The sequence below is a fragment of the Mandrillus leucophaeus genome, unplaced genomic scaffold (genome assembly GCF_000951045.1).
Source record: "Mandrillus leucophaeus isolate KB7577 unplaced genomic scaffold, Mleu.le_1.0 Scaffold983, whole genome shotgun sequence".
NCBI classification, from domain to species: domain Eukaryota; kingdom Metazoa; phylum Chordata; class Mammalia; order Primates; family Cercopithecidae; genus Mandrillus; species Mandrillus leucophaeus.
In genome coordinates this window covers 460350-477276 of record NW_012110730.1, presented here as the reverse complement: position 1 = coordinate 477276, position 16927 = coordinate 460350, and the positions used below count along the sequence as shown (strand labels likewise).

General features: G+C 36.2%; 1 protein-coding gene across 2 annotated transcripts in view; it reads right to left on the bottom strand.

Moving 5' to 3' along the window:
• The window catches only part of PGGT1B (protein geranylgeranyltransferase type I, beta subunit), a 52520-nt gene extending 35931 nt beyond the window's left edge, over nucleotides 1-16589 (bottom strand). For both annotated transcript variants that reach the window (XM_011971048.1, XM_011971049.1), the window contains exons 1-2: nucleotides 16420-16589; nucleotides 6943-7061 (exon numbers count right to left, since the gene is read on the bottom strand). In XM_011971048.1, the coding sequence (XP_011826438.1) occupies nucleotides 6943-7061; nucleotides 16420-16559 (259 nt within the window). In that variant the 5' untranslated portion in view covers nucleotides 16560-16589. The remainder of the gene's footprint in view (nucleotides 1-6942; nucleotides 7062-16419) is intronic.
• Nucleotides 16590-16927: the final 338 nt, after the last annotated feature.

The window sequence follows — 16927 nt, the reverse complement described above, 5'->3', positions numbered from 1 at the left end:
CTGGGTAGATGAGAGAGGTCGCAAAAATGGGAATATGTACATGGATGTACTATGTGTGTGTTTATGTGTAAGTATGCAGGAGGTATGCTATTAGATAATATAATGTATTTAAAGTTATCAACTATAAGGAAGAATAATTCATTTATTTGCACGTTTGCACAGGGAAGAAATTTATTAAGCTGACTCTTGCCTGATGACTGAGTTATATCTCATTTTAAAACTTAGTGTTTTACTATTAAGCTCATAAAACCAACTTTATGTCAAGCACTGACAGACAGTACATTTAGATATTCTTTAAAAAATGGTTATAAACTTATGGAATATAAAAGTTTGAGAGTATAAAGAGGTTTATTTTAATCAGGGGAGTTGTTTTTCATAAAAAGTAATAAACTGTATTGTGAAATATAAAATTACATTCAAAATTATATTTAGGTATAATAAAGGACAGCTCTTGGGCCAAAATATCACCATACTGTTAATGATAATTATGCTTCTTAAATATATTTCAAAACTGATTAGATCATGTTCTTAACTTTCTAATCCTCATTTTAAAAGTTTTTGCCCTAAGTAAACAGAATTCAAGTGAGGAATGTGGCTACTTTCTGATTTTAAAATGAACATTTATATTTTATGGATAGAGAAATAATTTCGCATAAATCTCAAGAAACATAATTTCCTAATAAGAAGATATGCCTTACCCAGCTCCTTAAGGATATCAAGAAAGTACCAGACAAGGTAAATGAAACATTCTATAGCTAAAAAGAAATTTTAAATATACCTGTTTTCCAAATTTCACAGATTTGTTTTAGAATTGAACCTACACCAATTAAAGAAAAGGCAGACAGGAGATATTCTTTCACAGATATTAGAGACTTAAAAATATTTCCCTCAACAAGATAGCAAATTGAGAATTCAGAATTGAAGCTGAACTGTGAAAAGGTCTGTGGAATCGTCTACCAGACATCTGACCTGGGAAAGCTAGATATATAAATGACCACTATAAAACTATTTTTGCCAAAATGTCTTGATCTATAATATTTCCAAAACAGATGACTTATAATTTTTAAAATATGCAACATGCTTGACTTAGCCACATGAAACCATACTTACTTTCCCCATGTTATTTTTTTAAAGTGAGCAATCTGAAGAATCCACTAAAAAAATGAAAGCATTAAACATTTTACCCTTTAATATTAAACTTTCTTATCTATGTTTCCAAACACTTAATCCTAATACTTTATGGGATCTATTATGGAACAGATACTAGATTTTCCTTTAAAGCTATAACACAGTCTCCGAGTTCCCATGAGAAAAATCTGTACCTCACAGAAAAACATGCATGGTAAACAGACCACCTATTGCCCTGAATCAGCACATATAAATAAAATATCCAAAGGACTAGAAAACTGTATTCTAATCTTGTCTCTAGCATTAACTAGCTGTATTACTGCGGACAAATTATTAATCTCTTTGAACCTTAAGATCCTCATTTGTAAAATGATGGACTGTAACAGTCCTCACTCTAAGTCTAAAATTCTCTGGTTGTGCCCTCAAAGAAGGGCACACACAATTCCCAACCCAACCCCTTGTGTTTCCTTAATACTTGGTTCCTGAAGTTAACGAGAAGGACCCGATCCTCCAGTGGTCTCACCATACACTTATTACTAGGAAATCACTAGGGTCTTTATAATCCTGGAGTTAAGTGGAGGTCAGGGTTAATTTTAATTAAATATTCACAATGTCCTTATATGCCAAACACGATTGTTTCCACTAGGGACCCATATACTTAAACAGTAAAACAACATTGAAACTTGGAGTCAGAAGTGCCGGATGTCAATCCGATTCTATCCCTTATCATCTGTGTGAGGTTTCAGGCAGGTCTTTGAATCACTTTGCCTCTCAGTTTCCTCTTCTGGGACAGGCCAATTAGGTGAAGAACAAATCTATCTGGTTATGTATTTGGCAGTGCTTTGAAAATTATAAAATAGTAAATAATGTACTGCCTTATTTCTTCCATTAGCAAAAATACCAGTATTTATGTATAACTATGAACTTTTAGTTTTTATTTTTGTATGTTTTGAAGAGAAGTTAAGTATTTTTCTAGTTTAAAGCTTTAAATACAGAAACATATTTACTTATGGCAAACATTCAAACAATTCAGATACATAGAAAAACAGTAAAGTATCTTATCTTGCCATCCCCCACCTCTGTTTCCACCTACCTCCCCCTCCACAAAGATTTTCTATGTATCCTTTCTGAGTTTTTCCTGTACATTTACATACATAGATTGTTAAAGCACCTCTGTATATGTTTTAAATTTATCATTTAATAATATATATTATAAGTAAACTTTCGGTGCCACAAAAGAAATAGCACTCAAATATAGAATTTTCTTTTTTCTTCTCAGCAAGGCGATTTACTTCTATAGAAGGGTACACCCTTACAGATGGAGCAACGGTGAGTGCACACTTGGACAAGTGAGGGGAAGGGGTTCTTATCCCTGACGCACGTGACCCCTGCTGCTGTGTGGTTCCCCTATTGGCTAGAGTTAGACCAAACAGGCTAAACTAATTCTAATTGGCTAATTTAAAGAGAGAGACAGGGTGAGTGGTTTGGTGGGAGTCAGGGTAGATCAGAATGAGTCAGGGTGGAGCAGGTCATCAGAATGAGTCAGGGAGGAGCAGGTAATTGGAATGAGTCAGGGTGGGGCAGGTGATGGAAAAAGGTTGCTTTATGAGGAAGTTAAGTTTAAAAGTAGGAGGCAAAGAACTGAACATACTGACATATTGATTCTTTGAAGAGAAATTTAAAACTCATATCTAATATATATGATAGTTTCATGTCAGTATATATATAGAGATCTACCTTATTTACTGCATAATATTCTTTACTGGGCCATAGTTTATGTAACTTTCACTTCTGATGAACATTTATTTTGCTTCTAATATGTTACTGTAACAAACAATGCCCAAACCAAATCTACATATATTTTTGTGCACATGTATTGGTTTCCAGAGGTCAGCAACAAATTACTACAAACTTGATGTTTCAAAACAACAGAAATTTATTCTCTCACAGTTCTGGAGTCCAAAGTCCAAAGTCAAGGTGTTGGGAGTGTTGCTTTTCTGGATACCCTGAGGGAAGATCTGATTCGATTTGTGCTTCCCTCCTAGCTTCTGATGGCTGTGGGACTCTTGGCATTCCTTAGCTTGATGAATCTAATTCCTGACTCTTTCTTCATCCAGCCTTCCCCCTGTGTCTCAAATCTCCCTCTCCTTTCACTTATGAGGTCACCAGTCATTGAATTTAGGGCTTACCCTAAATCCAGTATGATCTCATCTCAAGATCCTTAATTACTTCTGCAAAGACTATTCCAAATAAGGTCAAATTCTGAGGTTCTGAGTGGATATATCTTTATGGGGTCACTATTCGACCCATTACAGCATACATGAGAATACGTTAGGGCAAATATATATATATATACACACACACACACATATATATATATATACTGCTAAACTGCTCTTCAAAAGGCTGTAATAATTTTCACCTCCACCAACAGAATATTAAAGTACTCTCTCCCCCATATTCTTGGCAACTTTTAGCAAAACTGACATGTTAGGTTAAAAAAAATAATGTAACATTGTTTTGATTGAATTTTCCTGATTTCTAGTAAGGTTAATCATCTTTTTATGTATTGATTGACTATCTGTACTTCTTTTTTTAACTACTTACTCAATAAATTTTGTCATTATCTAAAGGACAATGTATCTTTTTCTTCTGAATCTTTAACAATTCTTAATAGTTAATGTTAATATTATACATGCCATAATTTTCTGCAAATTCATCACTTATTTGTTATCTTTTACTACATAAAGTATTTAAATATTTATTTAGTCAAATCTAACAAATTTTTCCTTTATAATCCCCAGGTTTTGTTTAACATTTTTAGATATTATAATTGCCTAGATTTTACGTGGTATCTCAAAGTAGGACAAATACAGACCTATGAGTTGCAGAAAGCATATTCTATCAGTTTGCAAACGCTTTACGAATTAGAAAATATTTGAGGAGCCAGATGAGGTCCTAGGCTAAATGAGAAAATATATAAAAGAGGAAGAGAAAAAAGTTGGAGAAGGGGAAGGTGATTCAACAGTCTAACAACTACTGATACACAACAATCATTTAAGCACTGAGAAGGAAAAGAAATAGAAGACACATTCACTCATCTGCCTTCCAGAAGTTTGCAATTCAGGTGGAAGCAAAAATATTTTAAGTAACTTTTAAGCAGTAATGACTGAAGAAAAAAATTGGCAATGGGCTTCAAGCCAATGAAGTCCATGGAGTTGACAGTTTACTAGGAAAGATAATTCTGATGGGTCTCAAAAGGGGTGGTGAGCTGCAACTCTATCTCCAAAAAATGTTTAAACTTTCCCTGAAGTGTAATAAACATAAAAAAGTACTCCTATAATAATTAAAAAGCTCCATGAACTTTTGCAAAATAAACTCACCTGTATAACCAGTGCTCAGCTCAAGAAAAAATACATGACTAGCACTCCAGAAGCCTCTCCCACTTCCTTCTAGTACTCCCCAAAAGCCCAGACTGGTTTTAGCTATTTTTGTATTTTGTAAAAATGGAACAATATAGAATGTACTTCTTTCTCTCAAAAACATGCTTGTGACACTCAAAGAACTGAACGTAGTTGTAGACTGTTCATTCCCATTACTGTATCATTTTCCATGGTGTGAATATGCTAATATATCCTTTATCCATTATACTGAAGATGGGTAGTCTGTATAATTACTAGTTCTAGGTTCTTATAAAAAATACTGCTATAAACATCCTAGAACATATCTTTTGGGGAACATGTTTTAATTTCTGCTGGGTATACACTAGAACTGTTGAGTCGTAGAACATACACATGTTCAGCTTTAGCAAATTTAACTAAATAGTTTTCAAAGCAGGTGTAAAACTCCTTTAGCAGTGAATGAGAGTTCCAGTTTGCCACATTTTTGTGAACACTTGTTATTTTCCACCTTTTTCATTTTTAGCCATTCTGGTGATTACATAACAAACAAAATTATTACGGATAATATGAAACTCCAGATAACAGCAAATCTCTCACAACACAAGATTAAATAATGAGAAGTATGTAGCTTTTTAGAACAACAGAGAGATAATAGTGTTATAAAAAACTCATTTCACTAATAAAATGATGGGGGGAAGTAAACACTTATTAAAGAACAGACCAAAAAATTGCTCAATCATGGAGCCACCAAATAGTCCTTAAAAGTCGGGGGAAACAGAAGAAAAGACAGAAAGTAGGAAGCATGGTGAGTAAGTGACCAATGGTCTGGAAACTATAACCTACATCTTGAGTTCTCTCATTAAATGTTATGGTCCATCCTTTTCTATAAAGACAATAGCTATTTTATTTCAGGAGTATGAGTTTCAGTAAATTTTTAATTAAAAAATAACATAAAAATATATTTCAGCAAGAACAGAGCTTTCCTATGTGCCATAGTGTGTATATAATTTCCTATCTGTACCATGGAAGATACATTTCTTTAAAAACCGGGCATGTACTTATAATTAAAAAAAAAATACCAAGCACAATCTGTAATAATTCTACCATACATCAGTCTAATAATTAACTGTTTAAAAATCCCAGACTTTCCCTTAAATTATTAAAAAACATCCTGGAAAAAAGGGAAAACAACAAATGACTTCTATTTTGCAAGTGACCAGGACTAAGACGTGGCCTCAGCCACATGCTCCTGGAAAATGAGGACCATATCTTGCAACTTATCACAGCCCTTCTCTACAGATTTAGAAGAGTAGAACTCTTAGCAGAAAGTTCAATAAATCCTACTCGTCAACATGGTAGATCTGTAACTATTGACCAAACTCTTATATATGCTTTTCATGGAGCTGGTAAAAAAAAGTGATTAGGTATTTATATATTTAATTCTGATAGACCTAGTTCAAAATGCTTAATCAATTTTTAATAAGACTTTGTAAACAGGCATAGATTAAAAAATTATATAAAAACAGACACTATGAACTTCAAGAATAAAATAGCCACAAACTATGTTCAAGATCATCTGTAAAATAGAGAAAATCTTTCTTTCTAAGTAAAGTTTTAGCTTATTATTTCTCCAAAGTTCACTGGATGAGATTTACATATGATTACTCCAACCAGTGAACCACAAAATGCTAACTCTTTAAAGACAGGTAAGTGGTGACCACTTCAAAAAAAAAAAAAAGCATGATGTTCTAGGAGTTTATTTGTTTGATGTCTTTAAGGTTAGAATATATAACATGTATAAGTTATATCTATCTTAGATATTTTATGCTTAACAGAGTAATACAGTTTATAAAACGTACATATTTGTAGCTGATTATGTAATTTATGAACTCTGAGAATTCATTTAATTAATAAAAAATTTTAAAGTGTTATGAAGTATAAAAATGACTGAAGCATACATAAGAGCTTTAAGAAACTATTAAAAATGCTAATGAAACACTGGAGGGAAAACAACCAGGAAACTGAAAGAGAACTTTTTGATGGCAAAGAGTTTTTCACTGAAAAGACAAGAACTGTTGGGAATGAAAAACAGAGTTAATGCCACAGAACTAATCAAAAATAAATACTGACTATAATCAACAATCAGTCATCAATATGGAAAAGCATAGTACAGTGCCACAAGTGTGAATCTCTATTAAATTCCAGATAATTCTAAATTGTTTTCTTAAGAGATTATGATCAGATTTGTTAAGTACTATATTTCAACAGAATGGCAATGCTGCATTACAAGGAAATCACAGATAAATAAAATATGTTAACAGTATACAAGTAAGTGCTAAGATTTTCTAGTCCAACGCATGTTATGTCAGGTACACCTAGTCACACTAAAATAAAATGCTAAAAACTCACTCACTGTCTTCTGTGGGAAGGACCTGCAGGGAGTAAATCCACTCTATTATATCATCTTTGTTCACCACATCTAAGGAATCCAACATATCCAGCCCGGAGAGTGCAAAAAATGCAATCGTCAACCTAAAAGAAAAAAATGTAAAATTCCATCTTAACTATCAAACCACTTAAGTCTGAAGTCTTTCTGGTCTAGAAAAATAATAAAATCATTCTAATTTTCCAATATTTAAACAATACTTCCACCTTACAAAAGCATATATATATGTGTGTGTGTGTGTATATATATATATATTCTTGTAACTTAATATTATCAGTCAAGCCTTTGTTTCAAATTTTCAAAAGGGGACATTTGGGAGTTAAGAAACCAGTCCTACCCCACTGACACAAACATGACCCACTAAAGCCAGAATATCAGCAAATTGAAGGCTAAAGCAGATTTAAAAAAGGATTCTCTACAACTAATCAGTACAAATAGTACAGGGCTTAGAAATATATGAAAATGTCAATTTTCACTAATTTGTCAGGATCAATTATACTTATAGCTTATATTAAATTCTGGAGGAATATGAGAACAGTATCTTAATTCAAAGCTGTTAACAAATAATATGACTCCTTGGGAAAAGATTTATAATAAGTTTTGAGAAATACGAAACATTTAAAAAAAATACAAATGTACTTACAGTCTATTTTCCCAGAGAGGAGCACTCTTTGGTGGAATGAAAAACTATAGAGCAAAACCTTCCCCCTCTAAGACTGTACACTATAAATTGGAAATCTAAACCTGTGCTTTCATATAAAAATCAGTATCTTACTGATTGCTCTGAACACAAAGAATCTGTTATATATAATTCTTTTCATGTTGAGAAGCAGTCTCTAGTATAGCTTGAGTACTGTTATATCACTTCCATAATCTAACAATTCATATGACTAATAGTAATAAATTAATATTTCAAATTATCTGCTCTAAAATTTTACAGCAGAGCTACCTGATGTATTCTGTAACCTTTTCAATGAAGATTTTAAGAAAGAATGAAGCCTTAATGCCCTGAGGTATCCACTGTATGTAACAAATTTACTTCTCTCCTATGCATCTAGAATAGTATTATCTATAGATAGACAGAATAGTACTACAGGTTGAGTATCCCTTATCTGAATTGCTTGGGACCGGAACTGTTTCAGATTTCAGATTTTTTTAAATTTTAGAATATTTGCATATACATAATGAGATGATATCCCACTGGGACAGGACCCAAGTCTAAATATGAAATTCATTTAAATTCCATATACATCTTACACACATGAAGCTTATTTTATATAATAGTTTAATAATTTTGTGCATGAAACAAAGTTTGTGTTCAGTACTTATGTGTGGAATTTTTCACTTGTAGCATCATGTCAGTGCTCAAATCATTTCTGATTTTGGAGCCTCTCAGAGTTTTCGATTAGGGATGTTTAATCTGTACCAACTTTAGGAGAAATGAGAAAATAGTGATTTCTTTCTTTCTTTTTTTTTTTTTTTAGGGCATAATTATCTCTCTGATCCCTGGTGGAAAAAGACTAGCAACCATCAGATAACAGGAGGAGATATCAGAAAGTAATTTAATTCCAACCAAAGCTTAAGGACAAAAACTAAAACTAAAGAGATTTGGGTACACTTAAGAACAATAAATATTTGGGAAACATATTATTGAGAGACTATTACTATGTATTAGTCAAAGAGCTGGGACATTTCTCATATATTATCTCAGTTTAATCCTAACAACACACTGAGATCTATCTGAATTAGAAAGGTAATTTATCTAGGTAAGATCAGGATTATATTAAGGGCAGCAGTGGAACTCCTTTATGTGGAAAGCAGTGTCGCACAGTAGTTCAAAGCTCATACTCTGCAGTCAAATGACCTGGGTTCAAATTCCAAGTTGGCCAATTTCACTAGACTGACCACATGACTCTGGGCAGGATACCTAAATTTTTCTAATCAGCTTCTGATAACAATGACTTTAGGATCTAATTACACTCTATAACACTATAGGCCTTTTCTATAGACTCTCGGTTGTAATCATTTTCCCCAGAGGAATGTGCTTCTCCAAACACAATGATACTTTAGACATGGGAAAAACCTCTACATAATAGCAACAAAGTTTGAAAATCACTGCCCTTGGTGGTAATTATGTCTCATGAGATAAGGTCCACTTTGTTTGTATGCACTCAAATATTTACTGAACTAATAAAGACTCTGCAATAGTATATCTAACCCTCCTGGAGAGCTCTAACAGGGTTTTTGGTTTTGATGTAACATATAAAGTGAATGATTATCTTTATAGTTAGGTACAATTAGCATCTACTAATGTAGTTTATTAAATCGTTATTAAGGAAAAGGACAAAAAGAAGACAGAGACAAAAGTGGAGGAAAACATGAAGGACTTGAGGTCGGATAGTGGATAAAACAAAGATCTTCCTGTCAGTAAAAGCGATGTAGTTAGAGAATTTATGCAAAAGGCTATAAAAACAAGGTGGGATTTTTTTCTAAATTAACAAATTCAGAAATGATCTAGTCCATCTCTTTAATTTTCTAACTGAAGAAAATAAAATCCAAAAAACTCAAGTAATTTACCTGAAATTTCAACACTGGACAATCAAAACTACTCAAGAAGTCTAGGTCCCAAAATGGTGTTCTCCGCAGGGGTGCTTCTCAAACCTGGCTGCTCATTAGAATCTGCTTAAAAACGACCAAAACACTACAAACATAACATAGAGATCAAGGTCCTACTTCACAATCAAATCTATGGGTGTAAGGTGGGGTCTGGGCCCTTTGGGTTTGTTTTTGTATTTAATTTCCCCGGTAATTTTAATGTGCAGGCAGGTTTCAGAAGCACTGTTCTAGAACAGTGGTTCTCTACTGGGAACACTGCCCCTAACGTTAACACATCAGAATCAAACATTCTTGGTTGTCACAGTGGAGAAGGGAGTTACTGGCATCAAGTGGGTAAAAGCCAGGGCTGCTGCTAAATGTCTACAACACACAGGACAGGCCCATCATACAACCAAGAATTATCTCATCTAAAATGTCAATAGTGCTGAGGTTGAGAAAACCTGCTTTAAAGTCATACTCTTATCTGTATATGTTATCTGAATGATCTGTTTGTCATGTTACTTGCTCCTGGATATGAACGCACTATTTATATGTAAGTACCAAATACAAAAAATCAGCCATGTGATGGTATTCTAAAATCTTGCATACTTAATTATTACAGGCTCCTGAAAGTCCAGCATTTTCAACTCATAGATGAAGACTTAGGTTGAGACCATAAGGTTTATGAGATTAACAAAGTTATGGTGAATGGCTTATGTTTATAAAGAGAGGTCCCATCAGAAATTCTTGGCAGAAAGAACCAATAAGTCACTTTGGGGCAAATATCTGGCCTCCCTTTAAAATAGTCTGGGAAACCATTCCCCTTCCGATCACACCAGAATTCTCAAGTAGTCCTAAAACTGAAAGAAAGAGAATTAAAACAAGCCACAAAAAACACAAAGGAATTTTGGGCTGTGGGCCTCTGAGAGAAATAATATAATGTAGGGTTTTATGGTTCCTAGATGACTTCTGCTTGGGAATAAACTGCTGGGCAACCTGACTCAGCACAGGTGTATAGAGGGGTAACTGTGCGAACACATGCACCTAAAATCAAGCCAGTGAAGTTATTTTTACTTTATTACTTCTTTCAGAAATATCTGTTTATTCTCTTTCTTTCTTCTTTTCCCTAGAACTCAATCTGAGTCTGCAGCCTAAGAAGTAGAAATAAGCAAGCAATATCTTTCTGTTCACCCCTCTTCTACCACTCTGAATAATATGTATAAGAAGTTTATCTTACAAGGATGAAAAACTAACATCTCCCAACCCCCAATCAAGTCGCTTTACCAAAGAATCAATTCACAGACCAGAGGGTTAACCTAACTGTCTCCAAAAGATGTCAAATATTCCAGGCTTAAGAACACATATACCCCAAAGATAAAATAAGAACAACAAGAAAGCTGGGCGCGGTGGCTCACTCCTGTAATCCCAGCACTTTGGGAGGTCAAGGTGGGCGGATCAACTGAGGTCAGGAATTCTAGACAAGCTTGGCCAACATGGTGAAACTCCATCTCCACTAAAAAAACAAAAAGTCAGCGAGGCGTGGTGGCGGGTGCCTGTAATCTCAGCTACTAGGGAGGCTGAGGTGGAAGACTCACTTGAACTCAGCAAGTGGAGGTTACAGTGAGTTGAGGTTGCAGTGAGCTGAGATCGTGTCATCGCACACCAGCCTGGGCAACAACAGCGAAACACCGTCACAAAAAAAAAAAAAAAAAGAATGAAAAACAGTCTATAGTCTGGATAGTGAAAAAAAGAACTTAGTCATACTGATTTAAGGAATATATTGAAAACACTAGTTTATGACAGTTGACTAGATTCCCAAACTTTGGATCGCTTGTCCTGACCCTTTCTGGTGCAACCCCTTCCTTTCCCAGTCTCTCCAAGTGTCTTAAACAATGGACTACATTCATGCCTAGATACCAGATGGGCCTATGGCTACATCATGTTGCAGAGTTCTAAAATTATAAACAAGCATCTACATTAAGAAATAACACAAATAAAATTGATAACCATGTCAGTGAAGAGAGAGCCTTAGAGGATATATTAGACTTAATCACGAAGTTAAAATACTAGCACATAGATGCTGCCATAATACTTCGAAACAAATGACTGAAAGACTGCACGAATTCTGGAATTTGAAGCATTATTCTTCATTTACAATTGTTTTTCAATGGCTGATTCATCTGGTAAATACTTTTAAGTACAGTCACATATCTGTGAAATTATTTAACTTGTAAAATAGTTTTTGTACTACCATAATTTTTCAGTAAGAAACATCTACTGAACACCTACTAGAGATTAGATGTCACGACAAAAATGAATAAAGCTTCCTAATCTTAAGTGGGTTACATGTTAAGTGCTATTATAGAAATCATCTTCTTCCTTTCTCAACTGGCTCCTTTTGCCTTTTATTCTCCAGACCAGATGGTAGTTCCAATTCAAGAATCCTGGGACTCCTCCTTCTTCTTCATTCCCTCTTCTCTAGCCCTACTTCACTGCCTCAGCATCTCTCTCCTGGACTACCACATCAGTGGCCTCATCGGTCTCCTTGGTTCTGGTCCTGTACCATGTGATATATGGCTATACAAACGACTATTCCTGTCACTTACATGATATCCAACTCATGTTTCTAGATAAGCACACAAAGTTTTCCATGATCTGATGCATGCCTACCTCTTTAGATTACATTCCTACCACATCCCTTTACATTTTGAACCACTACTAGAGAACTAAGTGAAGTTTTCTGCTCAACACTCACCTCTCCAGCTTTATTCTTCCTATTGTCCATTTGCAACAACAACAACAAAACACTGGAACACATTCTTTAAGATTTAGCTTTGCGGTTACTTCTTCCAAGAAGCCTTCTCTAGTCCCTGTCTCTCTTCAGGCTGAGCTACTTAGGTACTTTCAGAATGCCCTCAGAATATCACAATCATTTTGTGTAGTCAGGGGATTAGCCATATCAGAATCATCTGGGCACTTGTCAGAAATGCAGCATCTTCAGCTCACATTCAGCATCACATTCCTCGGCTACTGCAATATACTTTAACAGACTGCTTCATGCAACACTGCACCTCTTTTGCCTACCATTAGATTTATAGTTCCCATAAAGTAAATTTTTAAGACCTTAGAGGTTCTCTGCTGCTCCTACACATAAAACACCATACAGACACTCCATTAAAAGTCAATAACTTTACAGAGGACAGGGATGCACAGGAGTATTCATCTAAAAATACAATGACGCAGGCTTATGCAATCAGAATCTGCATTTTAACAAGATCCCCAAGTGATTCACAAGCCCATTAGAGTTGGGAATCACTGCTGTAATAACTGCGTATTTGTTTCTACTATAAGGCAAACAGTCTCTAACTTTAGCCTGCATTAGAACCACCTGAGATGCTTGTTATAATGCAGACTCCCAAGGCCCATACAGAATCCAGTGAAGGTCTGGGAAGGGGCCCAGGTATGTGCATTTTTATAAGTACATACAAGTCATTACTTAGAGCCTCCGACCACTACACTTTCAAAGATGTACTGCTAGACTGTGATATATTTAAGACAACGGGCGCGGTGGCTCATGCCTGTAATCCCAGCACTTTGGGAGACTGCGGCGGATGGATCACAAGGTCAAGAGACCCAGACCATCCTGGCCAACATGGTGAAACCCCGTCTCCACTCAAAATACAAAAAATTAGCTGAGCGTGGTGGCACACACCTGTAGTCCCAGCTACTTGGGAGGCTGATCAGGCAGGAGAATCACTTGTCCCAGGAGGCGGAGCTTGCAGTAAGGAGAGACGGCACCACTGCACTCCAGCCTGGTGACAGAGTGAGACTCTGTCTCAAAAAAAAAAAAAAAAAAAAAGCGAGGAAATGAAAGAACAAAGTAGTTGCAGAATGGGAGGCAGCAGAGCGGTTACAACACAGGATACATAGGGGAAAATAGAGGGACATGAGAATACGAAGACTAACTAGATTGTAAATGCCTTGTGAAATAAAAGGTAACTGCTTAAACCCTTCTTCTAGAACAGCTGACTGTAAAAATAACAGAAAATTGTCACTAATTTGTTCCTTAATAAAAAGGACTACTCTAATTCCTATTACCCAAATACATATGGCAACAATAACTCATAAACCACACTAAACTCCCTAAACTACTTATAAAAGAAACCTGGTGATTGATAAAGCTCCCAACGCAAGATATAATATTCACTTGAGTTCTAAACTAGTAACTATGATTTTAAGAAGTCAATATAAAAGAAAAATCTCTGATGAAACAACAGACAATACACTTTTTATTTTCATAAAGTTATCGTCACTAGAAAAGTAAAAATTATTCCTATTGGTCAGGCTAAAAGAAACAGGAAAATAAGAGTAATTTTGCCGAAATGGTGAATCAGAAAATAAGTGTCTAAATATCCAGTCTAATATTAGCCTTCTCAAAAGTCAGCTTTTTCATACCTATTGGTAAAAACAAATGAACAGAGGAACACTTGAATCATTGGTTTAACACTGTATCCCTGTACCTAGACACACGGGGAGGCACTCCATGAATGACTGTGGAAATTAACTAGGTAAGACTTGTGGCTTGCCCAATGTATTGTTTTGTCTTAAAAATCAGCAGAAACTTTGTGACCAGTCACCTTTGCTGAAAAGGTTGGAGTTTCTTCACAAGCATTTTAAAGTCAGTTATGAATCACATGCACCACAAAAGAACTTAGTGCTAAAGAAAATAAAGTCTGTGAGTTAGGAAAGAGAAAAACTTAAAAAACACTACAGAAACCGATATATGCAGTTATCTTAAATGCAGTTATGTGGGCTATAAGAAAACCAAAATGACATAAAAATTCTATTCATGTGACGAACATTGGACAAAAAAGATATAATATTGCTTAACCAATGCACTAAGGTGTTATATATCTGTTACCTAATATGTAACACTTGGTGTCGACCCTATGCTTATACTGAAGTTAAATAAGTCAGAAATTTGTGCTGTTTTACTTATGCTGTGAACGGAATTACACAGTTTAATGCCAAAGTACATTTATTCTATATGGATTTGTCCAAGCTGGAATTTTATAGAACAGGCCAAACACATTCGCACTTTGAAAATGCAATCACAGACTTACAGGGATAGCTGCAAGCAAAGTTCAACTGTTTAACAATCACAATTTAATCAGCTCACAAGACTTATACACTGCATGTATCCAAACAGTGTATGTATATGATAAATATGCATATTATGTATCAATAACAAAAACAGGATGGAAGACTTTTTATACAAACGCTTTGAATCACATAAAATTAATCCCCATTAAGATATAAATGATTTATCAACATTTTAAAACATCTCATATCACTACAATCATAATCTTTCGGTATGGAAATCTGAATCATTCAGTGAAGGTATGGGCTCTGCTAATCTATCAACAACTATGGGAGAAGGAAGGAATACACACGTTTCACTCTTTTGTAAGAATCTGTTCATCCTTCAGGGCTCAGGTCACATTATTCAACAAATATTTCTTAGTGCTTCTCATATACCAGGTACTATTTAAGGACCTAGTGCAAACTAAGATGTTGCAAATGTTGAAATAGAAACAACTGCCACTGGCCAATATGGCAACTGAGCACTTGAAGGGTGGTGGCTACTGCAAACAGAATAACTTAATTTTTAATTTTATTTAATTAATTCAAATCGAAATAGCCAAATGTGGCTAGTGGCCACCAGATTGGACAGGGCAGCCCAGTCCTAAGTATAGAGGTAAACAAGATAGACAAAAATGTTACCTTTGTGAAGTTTATAATCCAGTGTAATAGAAAGATATTAAACAAATAAACCAATAAATACATAATGTTTAAGGTGGTCTTGGAAGTGGTCCCTTTGGGAAGGGTGTTTAAGGAAGGCCTCTCTAAAGAAATCTGGATTATGTACATGCCTGTCTATATACTCTTATAAACCCTACACTAACATATAGCACAGAAATCTATACAAATGCTTGTCTTGTTCAGCTGTACTCTAGCACCTACCATAATATAGTTCTTGACCAAGTGTGCAGAAGTAATCTGCAAAGCTCCCCAAACTGATCCAGTCATATAGTGTTCAAAATACACCAGTAACTCAGAATTTAGAAAACGTGGGGAGAGACCACAGCAAAAACAATCTGCTCTTTCCTCCCATCCAGTCTCAAGCAGCTTTTGAGCCTCACTTCAAAACACAGCATTGCGGAGCAAAGATCGCCTTCTCCTTTCTTCTCATCCCCGGCTTCTACTGTAAATGAAGTCGCTTAGCCTCTGCCGCATCACACTCTTCAGCTATTGCAATACTTTGAATAGGCTGCTTCACGCAACACCGCACCTCTTTCGCCTACCATTGGATTTATAGTTCCCATGAAGTTTCTAAGACCTTAGAGGTTCTCTGCCGCTCCTACATATAAAACACCATACAGACACTCTATTAAGAGTTAATGACTTTACAGAGGACAGAGATGCATAGGAGTATTCATCTAAAAATACGACGACAAACTTTGTCCTTTTCCTTTCACATTCGGAAGTAATGAGGCAAAGCGACAGGCTATGGGAAGGAGTAAAAAAGAAGCTCAGAGTTGCCAGAAAATAATGAGAAGTGAAAACGGCAGAAACTGGAGATTCTACAGCCCTGGATGTACAGCCTTCCAGACCTTCCCACCGTACGGCGAGGGAGTGAGAGTAACCTCAAGCCCACTTGAAACCAGTCAGTGCCAAGTGGGCGGCAGCGCAGCCCCTTCGGGCGCCCAGTTTGCGGTCCAACTCCGCCGCGCCTTTCCGCTGGGGCCCGGGCCTTGTGCCAGCCTGGCTGACTGTGCCACCAGTTACCTGCTTGTCTCGAGCGAAGAATAGCGCTCCGGCAAAACCTGGAGGCAGCGCTGGAAAAATCGCACGTGCCGATCCCGCAAGAAATCCAGCCGCTCCCCCTCACCGCTCCCTGCTAGTCTCTCGTCCTCAGTGGCCGCCATGCTGCTCCGGAAGCGACGTCCGCCGCGACCCGGAATCAGTTGGCGCGCGGAATGAAAGAACCCTCCTGGGCTGACCCGGAGGTGCCGGGTAAGGGGACCTGCGCTCGCCGCAGACTAAGCCAGTATTTGAAACCGCTATCATCTGGGTCTTGTGCAGCACTTCCTCTCTCCGATATCTCCTTAGCTAGAGCATGACCCAGCCATTTCTACCCAAAGCCCTCGAGGCTTGTAAACACCTCGCAGGCTTGTGAAAATCCAGTCCACATATCCCTCCGTCAGAATATTTATCTTGGGAAGCCCAAGGTCAAAAGCATCAAGTTCGCTTTGAGACAATGCTGGCTCTGTAGAACCTGAGGATGGTATATCTG